At 42.9% G+C, this 17933-nt stretch overlaps 1 protein-coding gene across 4 annotated transcripts in view; it reads left to right on the forward strand.

The window, feature by feature from the left end:
• The window catches only part of WIPI1 (WD repeat domain, phosphoinositide interacting 1), a 47651-nt gene that overhangs the window by 1011 nt on the left and 28707 nt on the right, over positions 1–17933 (forward strand). For 2 of the 4 annotated variants that reach the window (XR_014508064.1, XM_083427789.1), the window contains exons 2-3: positions 11191–11273; positions 15288–15457. Coding sequence is in view for 3 of the 4 variants with exons in the window: in XM_083427789.1 (XP_083283915.1) it covers positions 11191–11273; positions 15288–15457 (253 nt within the window). In the remaining variant the exon portion in view is untranslated. Of the gene's footprint in view, positions 1–1320; positions 1413–11190; positions 11274–15287; positions 15458–17933 lie in introns of those variants that run through there. The other 2 variants (XM_083427790.1, XM_083427791.1) reach the window with 2 other exon arrangements.

Raw genomic sequence — 17933 nt, forward strand, 5'->3', positions numbered from 1 at the left:
ATGTGTGTGTATATATGTACGTATATATATATATATTTGCTTTCGTAGATTTCCACAGATAAATTACATGTAATTTATCTCCACAGATTAAATTAAATGTAAATTAAATGTAATTTATCTCCACATTAAATGTAATTTAAATTAAATGTAATTTAAATTAAATGTAATTTATCTGTAATGTAATTTATCTGTAATTTAAATGTAATGTAATTAAATGTAATTACATTAAATGTAATTTAAATTAAATGTAATTTATCTCCACAGATAAATTACAGACACCATCCAGTAGCCAAACCAGGGTGGCACCTCCGGATGCTGCACCCCCCTGCAATCCCTACACAGATCTGGCTGGCACAGGCCACAAAACCACAGCTCGCCCCTATACACGAAGCCAAGCCAGAGCACAACCAAGTGCAGTACAGCCATCTTCTCAGAAAAACTCTTCACAAAGTTCAAGAGTTCAAGACACGAAGGCTTTAGCAACTAATCCACACCTAATGACCCACCTAAGTGGGATTCAGGAAATCACTCAAGAAATCACTCAAGATATCCCTCAAGTAATTAAGGAACAAAAGAAGAAAAGGCACACTAGCCTGGGAACCTCCTCTCTGCCCAGAACATTGGAGGCTATACACCACACCTCCTCAACAGTATTTATAGGAACTCAAACACTGAGATCCTGCTCTGTTCCAGTAACAAGAAGCCGAAAGCACCAGCCTGAAGATGACGAGTGAGACCTCGTCGAAACGTCGCCTAGACACCCCAACTTTTACACGGGAAGACACCCGAGGACACCAAAACCTGCATATATATATATATATGTATACACACATATATATGTATATATATATATGTGTATATATATATGTGTATATATGTATATATATATATATGTGTATATACACATATATATGTGTATATATACACATATATACACATATATATGTGTATATATGTATATATATATATATATATGTATATATATATATATATATGTATACACACACCACATTTTCTATTATTTACAAAGTTATTAAGGGTTGTTTTTTAATGGATATGTAAGAACACCAATCATCTGATTGCAGGGTATTGCTTCATAAGCTATTGCAAATTATTCTAAGAACATAGGGTTACACAAGCAGTGTTTAGATATAATCAACTGTGAATTGCTTGAATCGTTTTGTTCATGTTATAGTGTATCAGTATAGAGTATCAGTGGGATGGCAGAGCTTGTAGGTCATTTGATGGTTTGATGGCTGTCAAATATAGTCTCAGGTCACTATTGATCTGATATTGCTGTATTTCATCTTCATAGACATAATTGCTGAAAAGCCTGTCTCGCAAAATTATGTACAGTACCATCAAATGGCATCAGCACTTATATTGCTTCACCAGCAAGCTCAGGATACTTGGTAATAACAGAGTAATTTTGGTAGCATGAATCCAAAATTCAGATAAGCTCACTTCCAAATATTTTTCCTTTGAGGTTCCTATCGCATGATAATTCAACGACGACTTTGTGATATCAGCTGCAAATGGGTTCCACACCCACTCAAACTTTTGTGTTTCTTCAGCAGAAAAGTAGTGGGAAAAGTTTAAGCAAACTTGGTTATCCTTGGCTAAAAGATTAAGTCTCATGACAGATTCAGTGACAGCTCACCACAAGTGCCTGTGCATCAGAACTGAGCTGTAACACTCAGAATAACTCCCTATATAAGCATATCTTGGCAAACTGTCACTGAATTTGCCACCAGAGAGTAGTTACCAAGTGCTAAAATGTAAGGATTGAGCCTTTCTGACATTCGGTTACAAATGTAAACATCATTATAATATGCCAACAAAAGAAAAAGTTGTAATAGGTATCATCATACCAGTTTACAGGATTAAAAGCAATAATTATATTGGGTTTAGGTTTAAATCCACTTGCACAAGCCTTGTGACCCACTTGCAGGTCACGGTCTACAGGTTAGGAAACACTGCTCTGGGGTATGAAGTTGAATATGGTTAGACTTTGGGTTGCTCAGCCTTATGATTCTATATAAGCTAGCTTTCCACCAGCTCAAGAATAGGTTAGAAATTCCAAAAGAACTGAAGCCAAGCCCCAAAGCCTGGCTTTCCCCTTTTATCACTCTCCAGCTCTTTGTGCAGTGGCTGTGATGATGCCTTTTCATTTTCTCCTCTTCTGTCCTGTACTTGCCTTTTGTAGCTTATCCCGTGAACCAAATGAAAAGGAAAGGCAATCTTGTTTAGCAGGAAGGGCAACAGGAAATGCCACAATGGTGTGTTCACAGTTTAAATCCCAAGTATGGTTTCAGTTGTCCCACTTCTTAAAAATCTAACTGAAACGATGTGCACTGATGACAGACAGTAACGGACTCCTCCTTGATGAAGGATGCTTTAAACTGGAGATGGGGAAGCTGTGGCCCTCCTATAACTTCCTGAACTGCAGCTACCATTGTACTTGACCATTGATGATACCGGCTGGGGCTGTTCGGCCCAATCGCCATCTAAATCTAGCCCACCTTAGGTCCGGGAATCAGCGTGTTTTTACATGAGTAGGATGTGCCCTTTTATTTAAAACGCATCTCTGGGTTATTTGTGGGGCATAGGAATTCGTTCATCCCCCCCCCCCAAAAAAAATATAGTCTGGCCCCCCACAAGGTCTGAGGGACAGTGGACTGGCCCCCAGCTGAAAAAGTTTGCTGACCCCTGATATAGAGAGCCGCAGGTCCCCTCCCCCCCGGTTTTAAAGGAAAACTATTACAGTGGTACCTCGGGTTAAGTACTTAATTCGTTCCGGAGGTCCGTACTTAACCTGAAACTGTTCTTAACCTGAAGCACCACTTTAGCTAATGGGGCCTCCTGTTGCTGCCGCGCTGCCGGAGCACGATTTCTGTTCCCATCCTGAAGCAAAGTTCTTAACCTGAAGCACTATTTCTGGGTTAGCGGAGTCTGTAACCTGAAGCGTATGTAACCTGAGGTACCACTGTATCCCTTTGGCAGTTCTTAAACTCTTGTGCCTGTTTTTATTGGGGTATATAATACTGTAGGACCACATATTGCAATGCATTAAACGTTTAGCATATCTTTCTTTTTACTCTAGAATGTGTGAGGCACTTGTCCATCTTTTTACTGCTTGTATGCTTTGGAAACAAGATGTAGGGAGCCATGGTTGGCCCAGATTTCTGAAGTGTGAATGCAGTGTAAAAGAAATGTAGCTACATTTGTACGTTTTCAGGATAGAAAGTGATACACGCTGAAGTACTAAGGTATGCCTGCATCTACTGTAATATATGAAGCAGTTCTTGGTGTTGTTGAAACGGGAATTGGCACAGATTGGTGTTTGTTTTTATACATTCCTCTGATGCAGGGTGGCATGGTACTCGCAGCAGCGTAGCTAGCTGCTCGGGCACCCGGGACTGTGTGCTTGGGACAGGGCTAGCTGCCCATGGGGGCGGGGCAAGCCACTCATTGGGTGAGGCGAGCTGGGGCAGGTGCTAGCCACCTCCCCTCAGCTGGAGGGTGGCTGCGGCCGGGAGAGAGGTGGCAACTGGGGCGCCCCTGCAAGCCGCGCACCACACATATCTCATTCCGCTGGAGGGCGCCCCGCAGCCCTAGTGCTGCCCGTGGACCTCCTCCGCTACTGGGTATTCCCCTTGTGGCCCCCACAACCCCTGTGGTTCTATGAAAACAAGTTTCTTGTTTTCCTCATGGTTTTTTTTTTATTAAGGATTTTCTTGTTTTACAGAAGTAAGTGTAATGCCTCGTTGTTGTTGTTTTTCCATGTGACATTTTTACAAATCCATTTCATTTGTTGAGGCGTTAGGGGGAGAAGAAAAGAAAAAAGAAAGGGGGGGTGGAGAGAGGAAAGATGGATGGGGGTGGGGTCGGGTGGCGGTGTTTCTATTATGTTTAATGTATGTAGAGTTTGGGGTCAGCGTTGTTTGTGTTGTTCACTTGTGTTCCTTTGGTGGTGAGAGTGGTTGGGGTTGGCCTAGGGTGTGATTGTTTGCTTGTGATTGGCTGTGGTGATCTTTGTTTACGTGTGTGAGTGGGGTGGGTGGGTGTTTTGGATCAGGTTAGCCATATTGATTTGTATGCTGTTGGTGGATTATTGTCATTGTCCTGTTGGGCTGTGTATGTGATGAAGGGGAGTCATACCGGGGTGAAGGCGTCTTCTTCTGTTTGTCCCCGTGTCAGTTTCAGTTTATTTGTTAATTTTTCTAGTTGGGCTGTTTCCCATACTATTTGGTACCATTGGTCCATACTTACTCCTGACAGGTCTCTCCAGTGTCTGGCTATGATTGTTTTCCTCATAGTTGCAGAGAGAAATTTGATTCTTGGATGTCAAATAGTGCTCAAGAATGCAAACGAATGAGAACAAAACATCCTCTTTCTCATTCCCCTACCCAATCCCATCCATCCATCTATCTTATCTTTATATTAAAAAATTTTCTCTCTCTCCAGGATCTTTCAAGGGTTGTAGCAGTTTCCAACTATGGAAGTTGTTGAACAGGCTCCAGCAACTGCCGTATTGCATTAAACAAGTTACAATGTGATTTTTCCGGTCACATTAATCATGTGCAATTAAGGTGCAGGATGAGTCTCCTGTCTTCACTGTGCTTCCATTGTGGTTGTTAGTGCTGTGCAATAAATCCTGAGGAACTGGTCATTGCCTTAAACAGGATGTGGAGAAAGGTGAACTTGAGGTCTGACATCTTATCATTTTATAATTCGGGGGGGTGGGGAGGGAAGCAACCTCTGAGCCAGAAATATATTACTGTGAACAGGAAATATCTTTGCTCTGAGCCAAAATACAAGAAACAAAGGACATTGAAGGAAGTCATCAGGGAGCATGTTTCAAGCAAACAAAAGGCAGAAGGCTTTCATACCGGTTGCTGCCTAATTGGTCTATGAAACACTGTGCCATAGGGCACAGTGAATAAAAGTCAAATTAGTTTAACACATGATGTGACACATTCTAGGTTCAGATGTTAGGTGGATTGGGGGTGTTTCCTGCTGTTTAGGGGATCTGGAAGTGAACACCAGTGGAGGGATCATTCCATACAATGCTAGAGATGGATTGACTATTAGTGTGAGCTATATATTAGTGTGTGTTGCAGTTATTTTGTTTTGATAATAAAACCATACTGATAAGAATATAAACTGTGGGCAAATTAAAGGGAGCACAGATGGATTAGATTATTAAGCTGAGGAAGGGAACTCCAAGAAAAGGCATTGCCTTGTTGGATCAGACTAAAGGTCCATTAATTCAGCAGTCTGTCTCCAATACTGCCCAGATCAGTGTCCCTGGAAGTTCAAACTATGTCATAGCTAACCCCTGTTTGTCTCCAGGCATTTGGTAATTAGAAGTTTATTTCCTGTGGTCACAGACGGTCAGAAAAGCCAGTCATGTGACATGGTATGTAAACCCTTTCTACAAACAAATCATAGGTTAAATAATTTTCAGCCAAAATGTGTAAAATCTTAGTGGAAGCACTGTCTTTTGAATGGGAAAGACTCCTTCTCTTTGGCATAGGGGCACCACAAATTAAAAGTCTCTTGTGTCTGCCCATCTGGCTTCCAGATGCACCTGCTTCAGGACAAATTAAGGTTTGCAAGGTGAATTAGAGCCCAATAAACTAGGCTGGGCTTCTGCATGAGTACGCTCATCGTTAGATGGAACATCCCTGTGCGACATCTGCCACATTCGGACATCATTCTAAGCTTTCAGTCCTTCATGAGTCGGAATATGTGCAAGTGGCTTTCACCTGCATGCAGCCCCTTTTTGCCACTTTACTCTTCCCCTTTGTGCGATTAGCAAAAAAACCCCACCAGGATTCCGAACATAATAATAGATTATTGTTCAGTCTAAACCTGGAACTTAAGATTAAGAGCTTCCAAATGAGCCAACTTCAAAGCCCTAGTTTAAATCTTGCTTTTAATCCTGGCTTGTATGGAAGCGCTTAACCATAGTTCCCAGTCTGGACAAATCAACAAACTATGGTTAAGAGTCAAATTCTGACATGTTTTGCAAAGCAGCAGGAGAGGGGCTGCATTCATATCCTGAGCTATGATTGAAAGCTTAGTGTGATATCCAGGCATGACCAACCTTTATCTTCCTTTTGATTCAGTTTTCTGGGCTCACTATTAGAAGAGACAGCCTTAGTCCTTCATCATAGATGTGGGAATTTGTGTACATGTGTCTGGAAATCAAGATGGGATTTATACTATAGTGCTTCCTGTCTCAGCAGTAATATAAGCTGGCTCACTTTCGTTCCCATTTTGCAGATGAAGAACTGACTCTTGACTTGACCAAAACAACCCAGTAAAACCATAGCAAATGGGAGACTTAGAACCTAGACACAACACACGCCAAAGCTATGCCACAGCATTAATGTTACTACTTCTATTTGACTCTTACTTTGCATCTGCTGAGTGCTAGGTGCTGTATAGTAGTCGTCATCTTCTTCTTTGGTGATCACTCCTAGTCGATTAAGATTGTCTTCCATAAACACGGTTTTAACAGTGAGTCTGTAAGTGATTGTGGAGACCAATTCTGGATCCACACGCCCTTCCACAAAGGGGACATAGGTTTCCGGGCAGGAGTTGATCATAGCGAGGGTTTGCCAAATGTGCCTTCCTCTTAGCAATTTTCTCCCTTTCATCCTGGGTTCGAGTGTCATCAAAGCCCATGGCACTTTTGGTAAAGTCTGTTCTCCAATTGAAGCGCTCGCAGGCCAGTGTTTCCCAGTTGTCGGTGTTTATACTACATTTTTTAAGATTTGCCTTGAGAGAGTCTTTAAACCGCTTTTGTTGACCACCAGCATAATGCTTTTCATTTTTAAGTTCGGAATAGAACAGTGGTACCCCAGGCTACATACGCTTCAGGTTACAGACGCTTCAGGTTAAAGACTGCTAGCCCAGAAATAGTGCTTCAGGTTAAGAACTTTGCTTCAGGATGAGAACAGAAATCGGGCTCCAGCGGCGTGGCAGCAGCAGGAGGCCCCATTAGCTAAAGTGGTGCTTCAGGTTAAGAACAGTTTCAGGTTAAGTACGGACCTCCAGAACAAATTAAGTACTTAACCTGAGGTACTACTGTAGTTGCTTTGGAAGACGATAATCAGGCATCCGTATAGTATTGGGGCAGGGGAGCAACACAACCCCTAACCAAAAGCTTTAGAGTCTACATTGGATGGAGAAGATAAAAGTATAGGAAGAAGAGGTCAGGACAGTTTACATTTTAGATGTGGGTGGGAAAGGAGAATCCGGTAACTGAAAAAGTGCATGTGAGGTAAGCCTAGAAGAGAGTCAAAAAAAGGCTTTGCTGAAGAAGTGGGTTGTGAGGAGGAAATTAAAAGAAAAGAAGCAAGTGCTTCAAAAAATGTGAAGAAATTGTTCCAGGCATGAAATACCAGGGCAGAAGGTCAGAAGTTGGAAAATGAGACAGGGAGTGTCATCAGTAGCAGATGAATTTTGCTCTTGTCTAAACGTTGATGGTCCTGCTCCCATATTTGGCGCGTCAGTAAATGAACGTGAGACATAGCTAGTCCCTATCTCCCACATAACTTTTTAAAGCTAAGGATCCTTCTGTTACTGATTGCATTCTGTGCAATACCGAAGATCTACAGCTTCTAATAATAGAAGTAAAGCTACCTCTGCAGCCCTTCATGTGAGCCCTTCAGAGGAAATTTGCATAAGATAGGAATAAGCATCCTGGGCTGTGCCATTTTAGACTGCAAGACAAAGGCTGTATGTTTGAATGGTCCCTAACATAAAATTTCCTGCACTTAAGGGCAGTAGTATTTTGAGGGGCTAGTTTTGGCAGCTGGGTTTCCATGTGTAGCTTTTCTTGGATATTTGGGAAACATTCAGAAAAACAGCCCTCTCTACCTGCATGTATGAAATTAGGTTTTTAATAAAGGTAAAGGTACCCCTGCCCGTACGGACCAGTCTTGACAGACTCTAGGGTTGTGCGCCCATCTCACTCAAGAGGCCGGGGGCCAGCGCTGTCCGGAGACACTTCCGGGTCATGTGGCCAGCGTGACATCGCTGCTCTGGCGAGCCAGAGCCGCACACGGAAACGCCGTTTACCTTCCCGCTAGTAAGTGGTCCCTGTTTATCTACTTGCACCCAGGGATGCTTTCGAACTGCTAGGTTGGCAGGCGCTGGGGCCGAACAACGGGAGCGCACCCCACTGCGGGGATTCGAACTGCCGACCTTTCGATCGGCAAGCCCTAGGTGCTGAGGCTTTTACCCACAGCGCCACCCGCAGTACTCTTTGTCCTAACAAATGCTAAATAACAGAATGGGGCTGATAAAGACCTGAACTCAGAATATGCTCTGCCTTTCTGGGAAACAGAATGGTGGAGCAACATCCCTTCCCTTCCTGCTCAGATAATTCTGAGTGACAGCTTTCACAATATACCCAATGTCATCAGTATCTGGCAGCCTCCCTTGTTATGCCATTCTAGAACTGTGTTTCTCTAGAACTACTTAAAAGGCCATTGCAGCGTTTTAATTCTCTCTTGTGTCACATTTCCTGCTTTACAGGTTTGCTTCTCTTATGTATATCTGATTCATGCCTGCCAGGTTGCAAATTGCTATATAATGGTGCCATTCAGATCCCAATGGGATTGTTTGTCCGAGGTTTGAGTTGCTGGTGTGCTAAAGATCCAGTGCACATTTATTTTGAGAAGCGAAGTTGCATTTAGTTTTGTGCTTTGGGATTTGAATCTATGGCCAAGTGGGAAAATGAGGATTATGGAAAAGATCAGCAGTACCTGTGTGTCACTTTATATGCACACACACAAAATCTCTATGTTTAGAAATGTAAAACCTGGTACATGAAGAAGTATCAGATAAATTATATTGGAAGTTAAATGTGGATTATTTGGAAAGAGACAGAAAGATGTCTCTTAACTAATATACAAATGTAATTCCTGTGTCTTATAGTTTGGGGTAGGGGAAGTAACAAGGAAGCGAGCTGCCAAACATTAGAGGACAGCATTTTGCCTATTTTGCTTTCATTACCTACCTGCTTGAGTTGACTCTGAAGCCCAAATCTCACCTTATTCCAGTAAGTATCTCTATCAGTTAAGGGAGCAATCTGACTCACACTGGCTAGCCAGCTGAGGTGCCTCAGGAAGCTAAGTCCTGCTCTGCCAGCAGAGATGGAAGTAGGCTAGCAGGTCAACATCCCACTAGATGTCCTCTGGCCCACATGTGGAAAGCTCTGCTGGAGTAGGAGTTTCCATTGGTGGAGCAGGGAGAAAAAGTATGCATCTGAGGTGGGAACAGAGATGTCGCATCCTAAGCCTCTTTGTTCCTTTGATATACCTCTGGAACTAAGGAGCTAGGGTAGTTCATTCCCTGCCCACAGTGAGGTGGCTGGGAGAGGATGTGGCAGTTACTCTGCCAGCAGATCTTCTCCTTTCACCTTAGTCTATGTAAGGTAGGATTTCTCTGTTTATTGGATCCCATTGCTATCACTACTGTGTATGACATCTTCAGCCCAGGGATGGGGAAAATCTTGATGGGATTGTAACCATGTCTACTTTAAAGTAGATCCTATTGAGTTCAGTGGGGCTTACTCCTAGTTTGGCATGCTTAGGATTGCCGTCATAGACTCTCTGTTGACAGATTAACAGTGTAATCCTATGCATGTTTAGTTGGAAGTAAATCCCACTGTATTCATTGGGGTTTAGGATTGCACCTTCTTATGCATTTTGTTATGCCTCTCTTCTTCAGTCTCCTAATTGCCTACTCATTCACAACTTCAACCACTAGTCAGGAAAGGTAGGAAGATTAGCTTGCATATGTCAATATATCCGACAGGTGTGGGAGGCAAAGTAGAAAGCGTGCTAGTTAGCAAGTGTGTGTATATGTGTGAAAATTTGCTTGTTGAGCATTTGAACAAAGAGCGTTGGAAGAAAACTGATAGGGGCGCTTGTATGTTATACGCAAATGTGTCGTCGTCATTTTAGGTTATTTTAAGGTAATCACAAATGAAACATTGACATGTACAACTGCTTAGATCAAGCAAGTCAGCATGACAGCAGTTAAATGTAATGCTTTGTACCTGCTGTGTGTACATTTGGCAGGGCAAGCCAACTGTTGCAGAACTGTCATCTGATAGTTTCATTGGTCACGTAACTACATAATGTGCAGGCACAGGGTTATTATGGTCTGATAGCAAACTTTCTGAGGTTGAGCAGGCCACTGCTTTTTCAATTTCTGGATGGGATGCTGCCTATGAACTTAATATACTTGAGAGCTCTGTGTATACTTCCTTGAGCTCTGTGGAAGAAAGGTAGGATATAAATGTAATAAATACGTATATGTTGAGCAAACTAGCCTTCTTCTTCCGGTGGAGAACGGGCACAGGGGCTCACCGCCTGTGGTCCTCCACTTGATGCTGCGCTACATTACTGATGATTGGCCATGCTGTCTGGAACTTACGGGACCTATAACCCTACAGGTGCCACAGCTGTGCTTCAGGTTTTTAATCCACAGCTGAAGCAAAGTCTTAAGTACCATTTGCTGCATCTGGTTGCATTCAGTCTCATTATCATTGTCTCTTCCAGCTACCCACCTGCAGTTTTAATTTAGATTGTATGCTCCTTGGAGCAGGGACTTGTCGCTCCATTCTTTTACTGCTCTTTAAATTATGTATAGATGAAGTACAAATCTATACAAATAATAATGGCTGTGATGTGTGTAATATTTGCACATCTGCTTGCTACCCTGTTTCATTTTAAGTACAGATGTGCTGCTGCTTCCTCTCCCTAATACAAGCCCTTATTATCCCAGGAAAACTTCTAAAGTTTCTTAATTTTCGCCCTTCCAGTTGGTTCTGCATGCTCATGGGTTAGTCTCTCGTCATAGTATCCCCCCTCCCTGTTCTCAGTACTTCCACATATGGGTCCCTGTTGGCTTCTTAGGGCTTGGGCAGTGCTGTTCCTTTCCTACTTGTTTTTTGTAAGTAGCTTGTAACCTTTTAGATGAGAGGTAAGATTTTTAGACTTGTAACCGTAGGCACCTTTCTGAATGAGTTCCTTAACCCTGTAGGTCTCTTCCCTAATCTTGCCGTCAGACCCATCAGATCCAATTTTCCTGTTGCCAAACAATCCTTCTGGTTCAGAATGTGCCAAGCTTTGACGTAATCAGTGCTTAAATTATCTTTTGCAGTTCCCTGGCTATTGGAACCAGAACTGGGTACAGGCTTTTTTCCTTGAGTTCTGTGGAGCAGCTGGATCAGGTCCATGAAAGCAGTAAGTCCATTCTGTTTTGATACAACAAAATATTGGCTGATGACAGGCATTATCCTGCATTACAGCACTTTAATCTGCCTCAATGGAGCAATTCCATTTTATCATTCCTGCTAGAAAACAGATGGCATATCTTGGCTGCGGCCTTGCTTGTGTTCAAACTGCACTAGATGCAGCTGCGTTAAAGGGACAGTTGCCCACAAAGACAGCATAAAGCAGTGGTGGAGATTCTTCCTTGTTTTGGACACCAGTATGAATCTATAGCAGTCTTGAGCCTATTTGCATTAGTAGTTGAGCCCCAATCATTCTGCTGTGAGTTGGAGCAAATTAAATGCACAGCTGTGCAATCTTCACTGACTTGTGGGGATCGAGTCAATGTTTTCAAATATCCAGAGCTGTATCTCCAAAGTAAATAGGCGTGATCACTACTGGGAAAACGCAGTTGTACGTTGCAGTAGAGAATCTGAGAATTTGGGGGGGGGGGGAGCTTTGATGTGAAACAATGACCTATTTATTCGTAAAGGCAGCCCAGCTGGCCTGCAGTAACCTATGTGAAGTCCGGATAGCTCAGTTGGTTAGACCATGGTGCTGATAATGCCAAGGTTGCGAGTTTGCTCCCCATATGGGACAGCTGCATATTCTTGCTATTGCAGGGGGTTAGAATAGATGATCCTCAGGGCCCCTTCCAACTCTACAATTCTCTGATTCTATGTTACATGCAGATCCAGAATGTGATCTTCGTGGGTCTCTTGAAATGCTTCCCTAGCTCTTCCATAAGTGATGCTGTTGAGCTGCTTTTTAAAAAAAAATGATCAGTGTGATTTGAACTAATATTTCAGTGACCCAACCAAAAGTGCAGGGATCAATCACAGGGATATCCCGCATGGAATCTCCCCCGCTGCCACCCTGCAAATAGATTGCCATTCTCAGGGTATTCAGAGTTGACCTGCCCCTTCGCCCCGTTTGGTTCATCATAGGTGACAGCAGAGAACTGGCTGCAAAACATGCCATTGAAGCTTAAGACCAGCCTTTTGTCAAGCATCCTCTCCTTGAAAGCCTTCAAATAAGAGACTCTTGTTGTCACCTCAACTCTGCCTCCGCCCACCCAATGTTGAGCGATATAGATGGGACAGTTTCCTTCTTTTTAACCCAAGCGTATCATTCCGTAGTTCAAACCCATTGCCTTTTCTGCTTTCCTTTGGTGTATGGCTGGTTCCCCTATTGCTGATGGTAGGCATGATCAAGTGGCTTTATCACTTTAATATCATTGGAAAGTATTATATAAGTGCTGAAATGAATGACTTAAAAATGTTTACCCTTGGCTGCGTCAGGTGTTTTCCTCCATATATTTCAAAATTGCCCAAACATTTTTGCTTAATGCCCCCCCCCCCCCCCGCAACCTTCAAGCCTCCTTTGCTCATGGTTCAGTATTTCCATGAGGTCATCGTAGAAAGCTGTGTTTTCAGGCACTTGGACTATTATGTTTCCATTAACAGCCTAAAGTGGCCTTTGCTTTGTATGCCACAGAACCACATTCTTTTTGAAGAGCTCGTAGTCACGGGCATGGTTTGGGTTGCAAACGCGGTGGGGAAATGATTTTATAAAGCGTACTTAGAAGTGCTTAAACAAGATTAGAAATTTGAAACAAAGGGGCAAAGATCAGCTTTCCATTTAAATGAAATACACATCCTGCGCTGTGGTTGCTGTCATTAGCGTTTCACTTTAAATACCTCTTTTAAAAAAGGCTTCCATTTGGCTGCATGATCTAATGCAACTTAGCAACACAAAGATATACATTTGTCAGCCAAGGTCTGGCCAGTTATTACAGGTCAGTTTAAAACTATGCTGAACTGTGTCCTTGGGTAGCACTCTGTGACCAGATTGTGACAATGTACTTCAGGGCAACCTGACCTGCCAGTTTTTTGTGTGTGTTTTTGAGCCACAAGTAAATCATTCAGCTGCTCCTTCCACAACACTGCTGAAATCCCACCTCTCCTGTCCTTTCCTGCAGTCACAAATACGGTTGATGATAATTTTTCTCTTCAGCTGTTTTTTAAAAAAACTTTGCATATAGGAAGATCCATATTTCTACCACTTTCAGTTATAGCCTGACCCTTTGCATACTTAAAGGTAAAGGGACCCCTGACCATTAGGTCCAGTCGCGGACGACTCTGTGGTTGCGGCGCTCATCTCGCTCTATAGACTGAGGAAGCTGGTGTTTGTCCGCAGACAGCTTCCGGGTCATGTGACTAAGTTGCTTCTGGCGAATCAGAGCAGCGCACGGAAACACTGTTTATCTTCCCGCCAGAGCGGTACCTATTTATCTACTTGCACTTTAACGTGCTTTCGAACTGCTTGGTGGGCAGGAGCTGGGACCGAATAACAGGAGCTCACTCCGTCACGGGGATTTGAACCGCCGACCTTCTGATTGGCAAGGCCTAGGCTCTGTGGTTTAACCCACAGCGCCACCCACACCCTTATGCATACTTACGCAGATGTAAATCTGACTGTGTTCAGTGGATCCTACTCTCAATTACATTATTTAGATAATTAAATGGGTATAGATTGCATGCATATATTATATGTCTCCATAATAGCTGCCATTGGATGCCAAAGTAAACCATGGTTTAATGTTTTGAAAAAAGCCTGTGTGACTCTTGGGCTCATGTACAAACAGCCTCCCCTTCTCTGTTGTGACTGTAAAGAGGAGATGGGAAACTCCCATTTTAGATTTACTTCAGTGAAATGTGTTGTCTGTGATTAGACTGGTTAAACTTAATTACTGCTAGCGGAATCAAGCCAGCTTCATAAACTATGGTTTGAAGTTGACTTGTTTCCATTAACAATAGTTAAGGTTAATCTGTTCATGTGTAGGTTTGGACCACGTAGCAAGCTGCAGTTAATCTAAAACGGAAGCAAAAGGGTTGTGACCTTGGTAGAGAAGGAGACTGAGGCTCACTGCAATTCATTTTTGTAATGCTAAACCATGGTTTAGCACTATGTCCAAAGCAGCCTATTGTTATTCCAGTTGAAGGTAGGCAGGGAGATCTACAGAAATATCTAAATCTCCTTTTAAGGCCATCCAGGCCTTAATACAATACAAAAAAAAAAGTAAAAAGAAGATCGTAAAAGGACAACATAAATTTCACACAAATAGAGCAGCAGTAATAAAAATCCAATTCAAAGTACCTCCCCCTTCCCCCAAAGCCTGAACAAAGAGGCTACAAGTTGTGTGAAGATGTACTTTTTGCATTCTGAAATTCTTTTATGGTGTCCCGCAACATTTCTGTTGCACTAGCTGGGAAGCAGACATTTGAACTCACACAGTCTGTGTAAGATTGTAAAAAAAAAACCCCTGCTTGTTTGGCTCATGCGACTAAGCAGCTGTTAGCAAAGATAGCTTGGGTGCAGGTTGACTTTGGGACTGGGGCCAGGAAGAGAACTTTATAATCTAATACTGTGTCCACTGGCCTAGAAATTTCCCCCTTTTCTCTAGTTTCAGCCTTCAGGAAGGACGGGTCATCCTTTCCAACTGTGGCTGTCAAATAGGTAAGGGATGAGATTATGTACATCTTGTCCCTTCCATCTGGAAACCCATTTTGTTTCCTCCCTCTCGACAGAGCCTTCTCTCTCCAGGGAGGTTGTCTTATTTTATCAGCTTGCCTTGGGCAATTCACCTTTCCCCTTTTTGTTGGGGTGCATGTCCCCTAAGCTAGGAGGAAGGAAAAAAAGTATTATAAGAGCTTATTATACCACACACCCCTCTCATAGTAGGAGAACTGGCTTCTCAAGTTAGCATCATACAGATACTGTAAAAGAAGCTGATTGTAAATTCCTTCTGGAGATGAGCCATTTGCCTCTGACTTCCCTATTCCCTGAACGTGACCTATGCGAAGTTCCGAGAGCAAAGGCTAATCTTTGGAAAACAGTTGATGACTCAGCATTTTGCCCTTTTGCATATATGATTCTCCTCCTCTTAGCAAGAGCTTTCCCATCTCTTTTCATTTCACCCCACAGATGAAATCCCGGATGTTTACATCGTAGAGCGCCTCTTCTCTAGCAGCCTGGTGGTGGTGGTGAGTCGCACAAAGCCTCGGCAGATGAACGTCTACCATTTCAAGAAAGGGACCGAAATCTGTAACTACAGTTACTCTAGCAATATCCTCTCTGTCCGGCTCAATCGGCAGGTAAGAGGTTAGGGACTTTGCTCACTCTCAAGACATTAAGATGCGTGATTTGAATTTTCTTGCTCGTACTGTTTGTGTCTTAGTCTTGCTACATCCCTTTCAGAAGAACTATTCCTCTTGGATTCCAAGTAGTTATCCATCTGCCCCCCCACCCCCTAAAGTACTCCTTTTAACTCAGGGTCGGGGAACATTGCCGGACTCCAAGCCTCACCATCCCTTGCCATTTGCAGTCTACCCATCTTCTGTACATTGGAGCATCATTTCATGATTTAGGAAGCAGGAACTGCCTTCGCCCAGCCTGGCTCTGGTTCTTACTTTACGAAACCTTCATGAGAGCAAAGTTTGTTTCTCTGTGCGTGTGCTGTTATTTTTCTTGATTGGACTCCTTAGTGGAAAACCTTAGTTTTGAAAATGGAAGAATCGTTTTCAATGGAGCTGCTGGGTTCCAGCACAGTTATTAGTTGCACATGTTGGCAAAACTATGCTTTGGTTTCCAAGTGGTGAGATGTTTCAACTGGTGGGAAGCACTAACCACTCCCCACCCCTGAAATGTGAATATAGCAGATTCCTTTGGAGCAGAGGTTCTGCTACTGATCCTTGTTGGGTTGCATCTTGGCCACTGGTTGTCAGCAGTGTAGCTCCTGGCTTTTGACAAAGTGTCTCTGAGGCTTCTCTATTGCCCTGGCTAGAAGTGCAGAGTGATTCAGCTTACACCCGTATGTGCTGACATTGCATTCAGTGGTGGTTGTGCTGTAGAACATCAAGGAACTGTCTTGCTGTAAGGGACTGAAGGCCTACTTAAAACCAGTGTTTCAAACAGTGGCTAACCAGAAGCCTCTAGGAAGTTCGCAAGCAGGGCATAAAGATGGTGGTCTTTCACTGTTTGTCCTGAACATCTGGTAACCTCAGGTATACTTTGAACATGGAGGTTCCATTTATCAATCATGCTATTGATGGATCCAGCTTCAATGAGCTTTATCCTTTCTAAATCTAGCTTGTAGCCATCACCAAATCGGTTAATAATATGTTACATGTACTTCCTTCTGCCTGAATCTCCTGCCAAAGATGCTCACTCTGTGACTGTAAGAGGAAAATGTCTCTATTCAATCCCTCCATGCTACATTGAATTTTATGAATATTATGCCTTGCTCTCTCGGTTGTCTTCTCACCCACCCTGTCGGCCCTAAATTGAAAAGCCTCAAATTTATTAGCATTTCCTAACGGGAAAGGTACTCCACTCCGTTGATTCCTCTTGTCCAAAACAAACATCCTTACTTAAACATGCATATGTATGTGCAGGTCACAGTTCTGAAGTAATGGCTGGTTTCTTGTGAATTTGAATCAGAGCCTTACTTGAACCTGTTAATTAGCTTGCAGATATAAGAGCACCGGGGATCAGGGCCTCCTTCCACATCAGTGGTGTTGTGTCACCAGTAAAATAGATCCTGGGCTGGGTGTCAACACAGGAGATTTGTTTTGAACTCTTTGTGCTGTTCGCAGCCCTTCGGTGGTCACTGCACACTCTGTGCTATGTACACTTGTGTGTACATATTTGCTCAGCCCCCGCCCTCTTTAAAGATAGGTACACTGCAATTGCAGCAGGTGTGTGAAGGGTTCATGGCAGAGACAAAAAGAAAGGTTAAAGTGCTCATCCTGAAGAGGAAATGAATGTAAGATAAAGATTTGTTTTTAGGAGTTAACAGCAGGCTTTAAAAGACAAAACAGGTAGTTGAGGACTTTGCTTTTATAGGCAGTTGTGAAAGCTATGTAATTATAATTCTAAGTTAGAAAATTCAAAGCTGGCAGCTATCATTAAAGATGTCACGTTGGACTGCAGAAGAGGAAACTTTCCAAAAATGAAGGAGTTGGTGCAGAGGAAGCTGAAAGGGAAAGTCAGGAGTCAAATTTCTTCAAAACACTTAGGAGTGGTTTAAAAACTCAATGCTAGAAGCTCGGCTACCATGTATGCCACAGTTCATGAAAGTCACCACCAGGTTTTCAGCTTCCATGGTCAGTAACAGTATGCGCCTCTAAATAGCAGTTGTGCTCAGCTTCCGTTTGCGAGCTTTCCATGAGTATTTGGTTGGTCACTGTGAGAACAGAGTGCTGGACCAGATGGGCTTGAGCCTGCAGGGCTCATCTTACAGTTGCCAGGGAATATCTTCAACTATAGGCATGATGCAAACTCTTCGGTTTTCCTAGCATTAAGTATGAGGTGCATGGAAATGCCAGGGATTTTCTGTCTGGAAGGCATTACCGAAATGACTCAGTGTGACCACTTGGCAATGCTATGCTTGGGATTCTGTAGCTAGAAAGAGCATAGCAGATTCTATATTCTCAAAAATCAGAGAAGCCTTGGCTTCAAGTAGCAAAGGCTATTCCTCAAGTTAAAAAAAGAAAGAAATCAAGGTAAGTTTTTAATTCTAAAATCCTGGTTTCAAGTAAATGATCAACACCCGTGATGAAGTTCTTATTA

The sequence above is a fragment of the Podarcis tiliguerta genome, assembly GCF_965153285.1.
Source record: "Podarcis tiliguerta genome assembly, chromosome: 2".
NCBI classification, from domain to species: domain Eukaryota; kingdom Metazoa; phylum Chordata; class Lepidosauria; order Squamata; family Lacertidae; genus Podarcis; species Podarcis tiliguerta.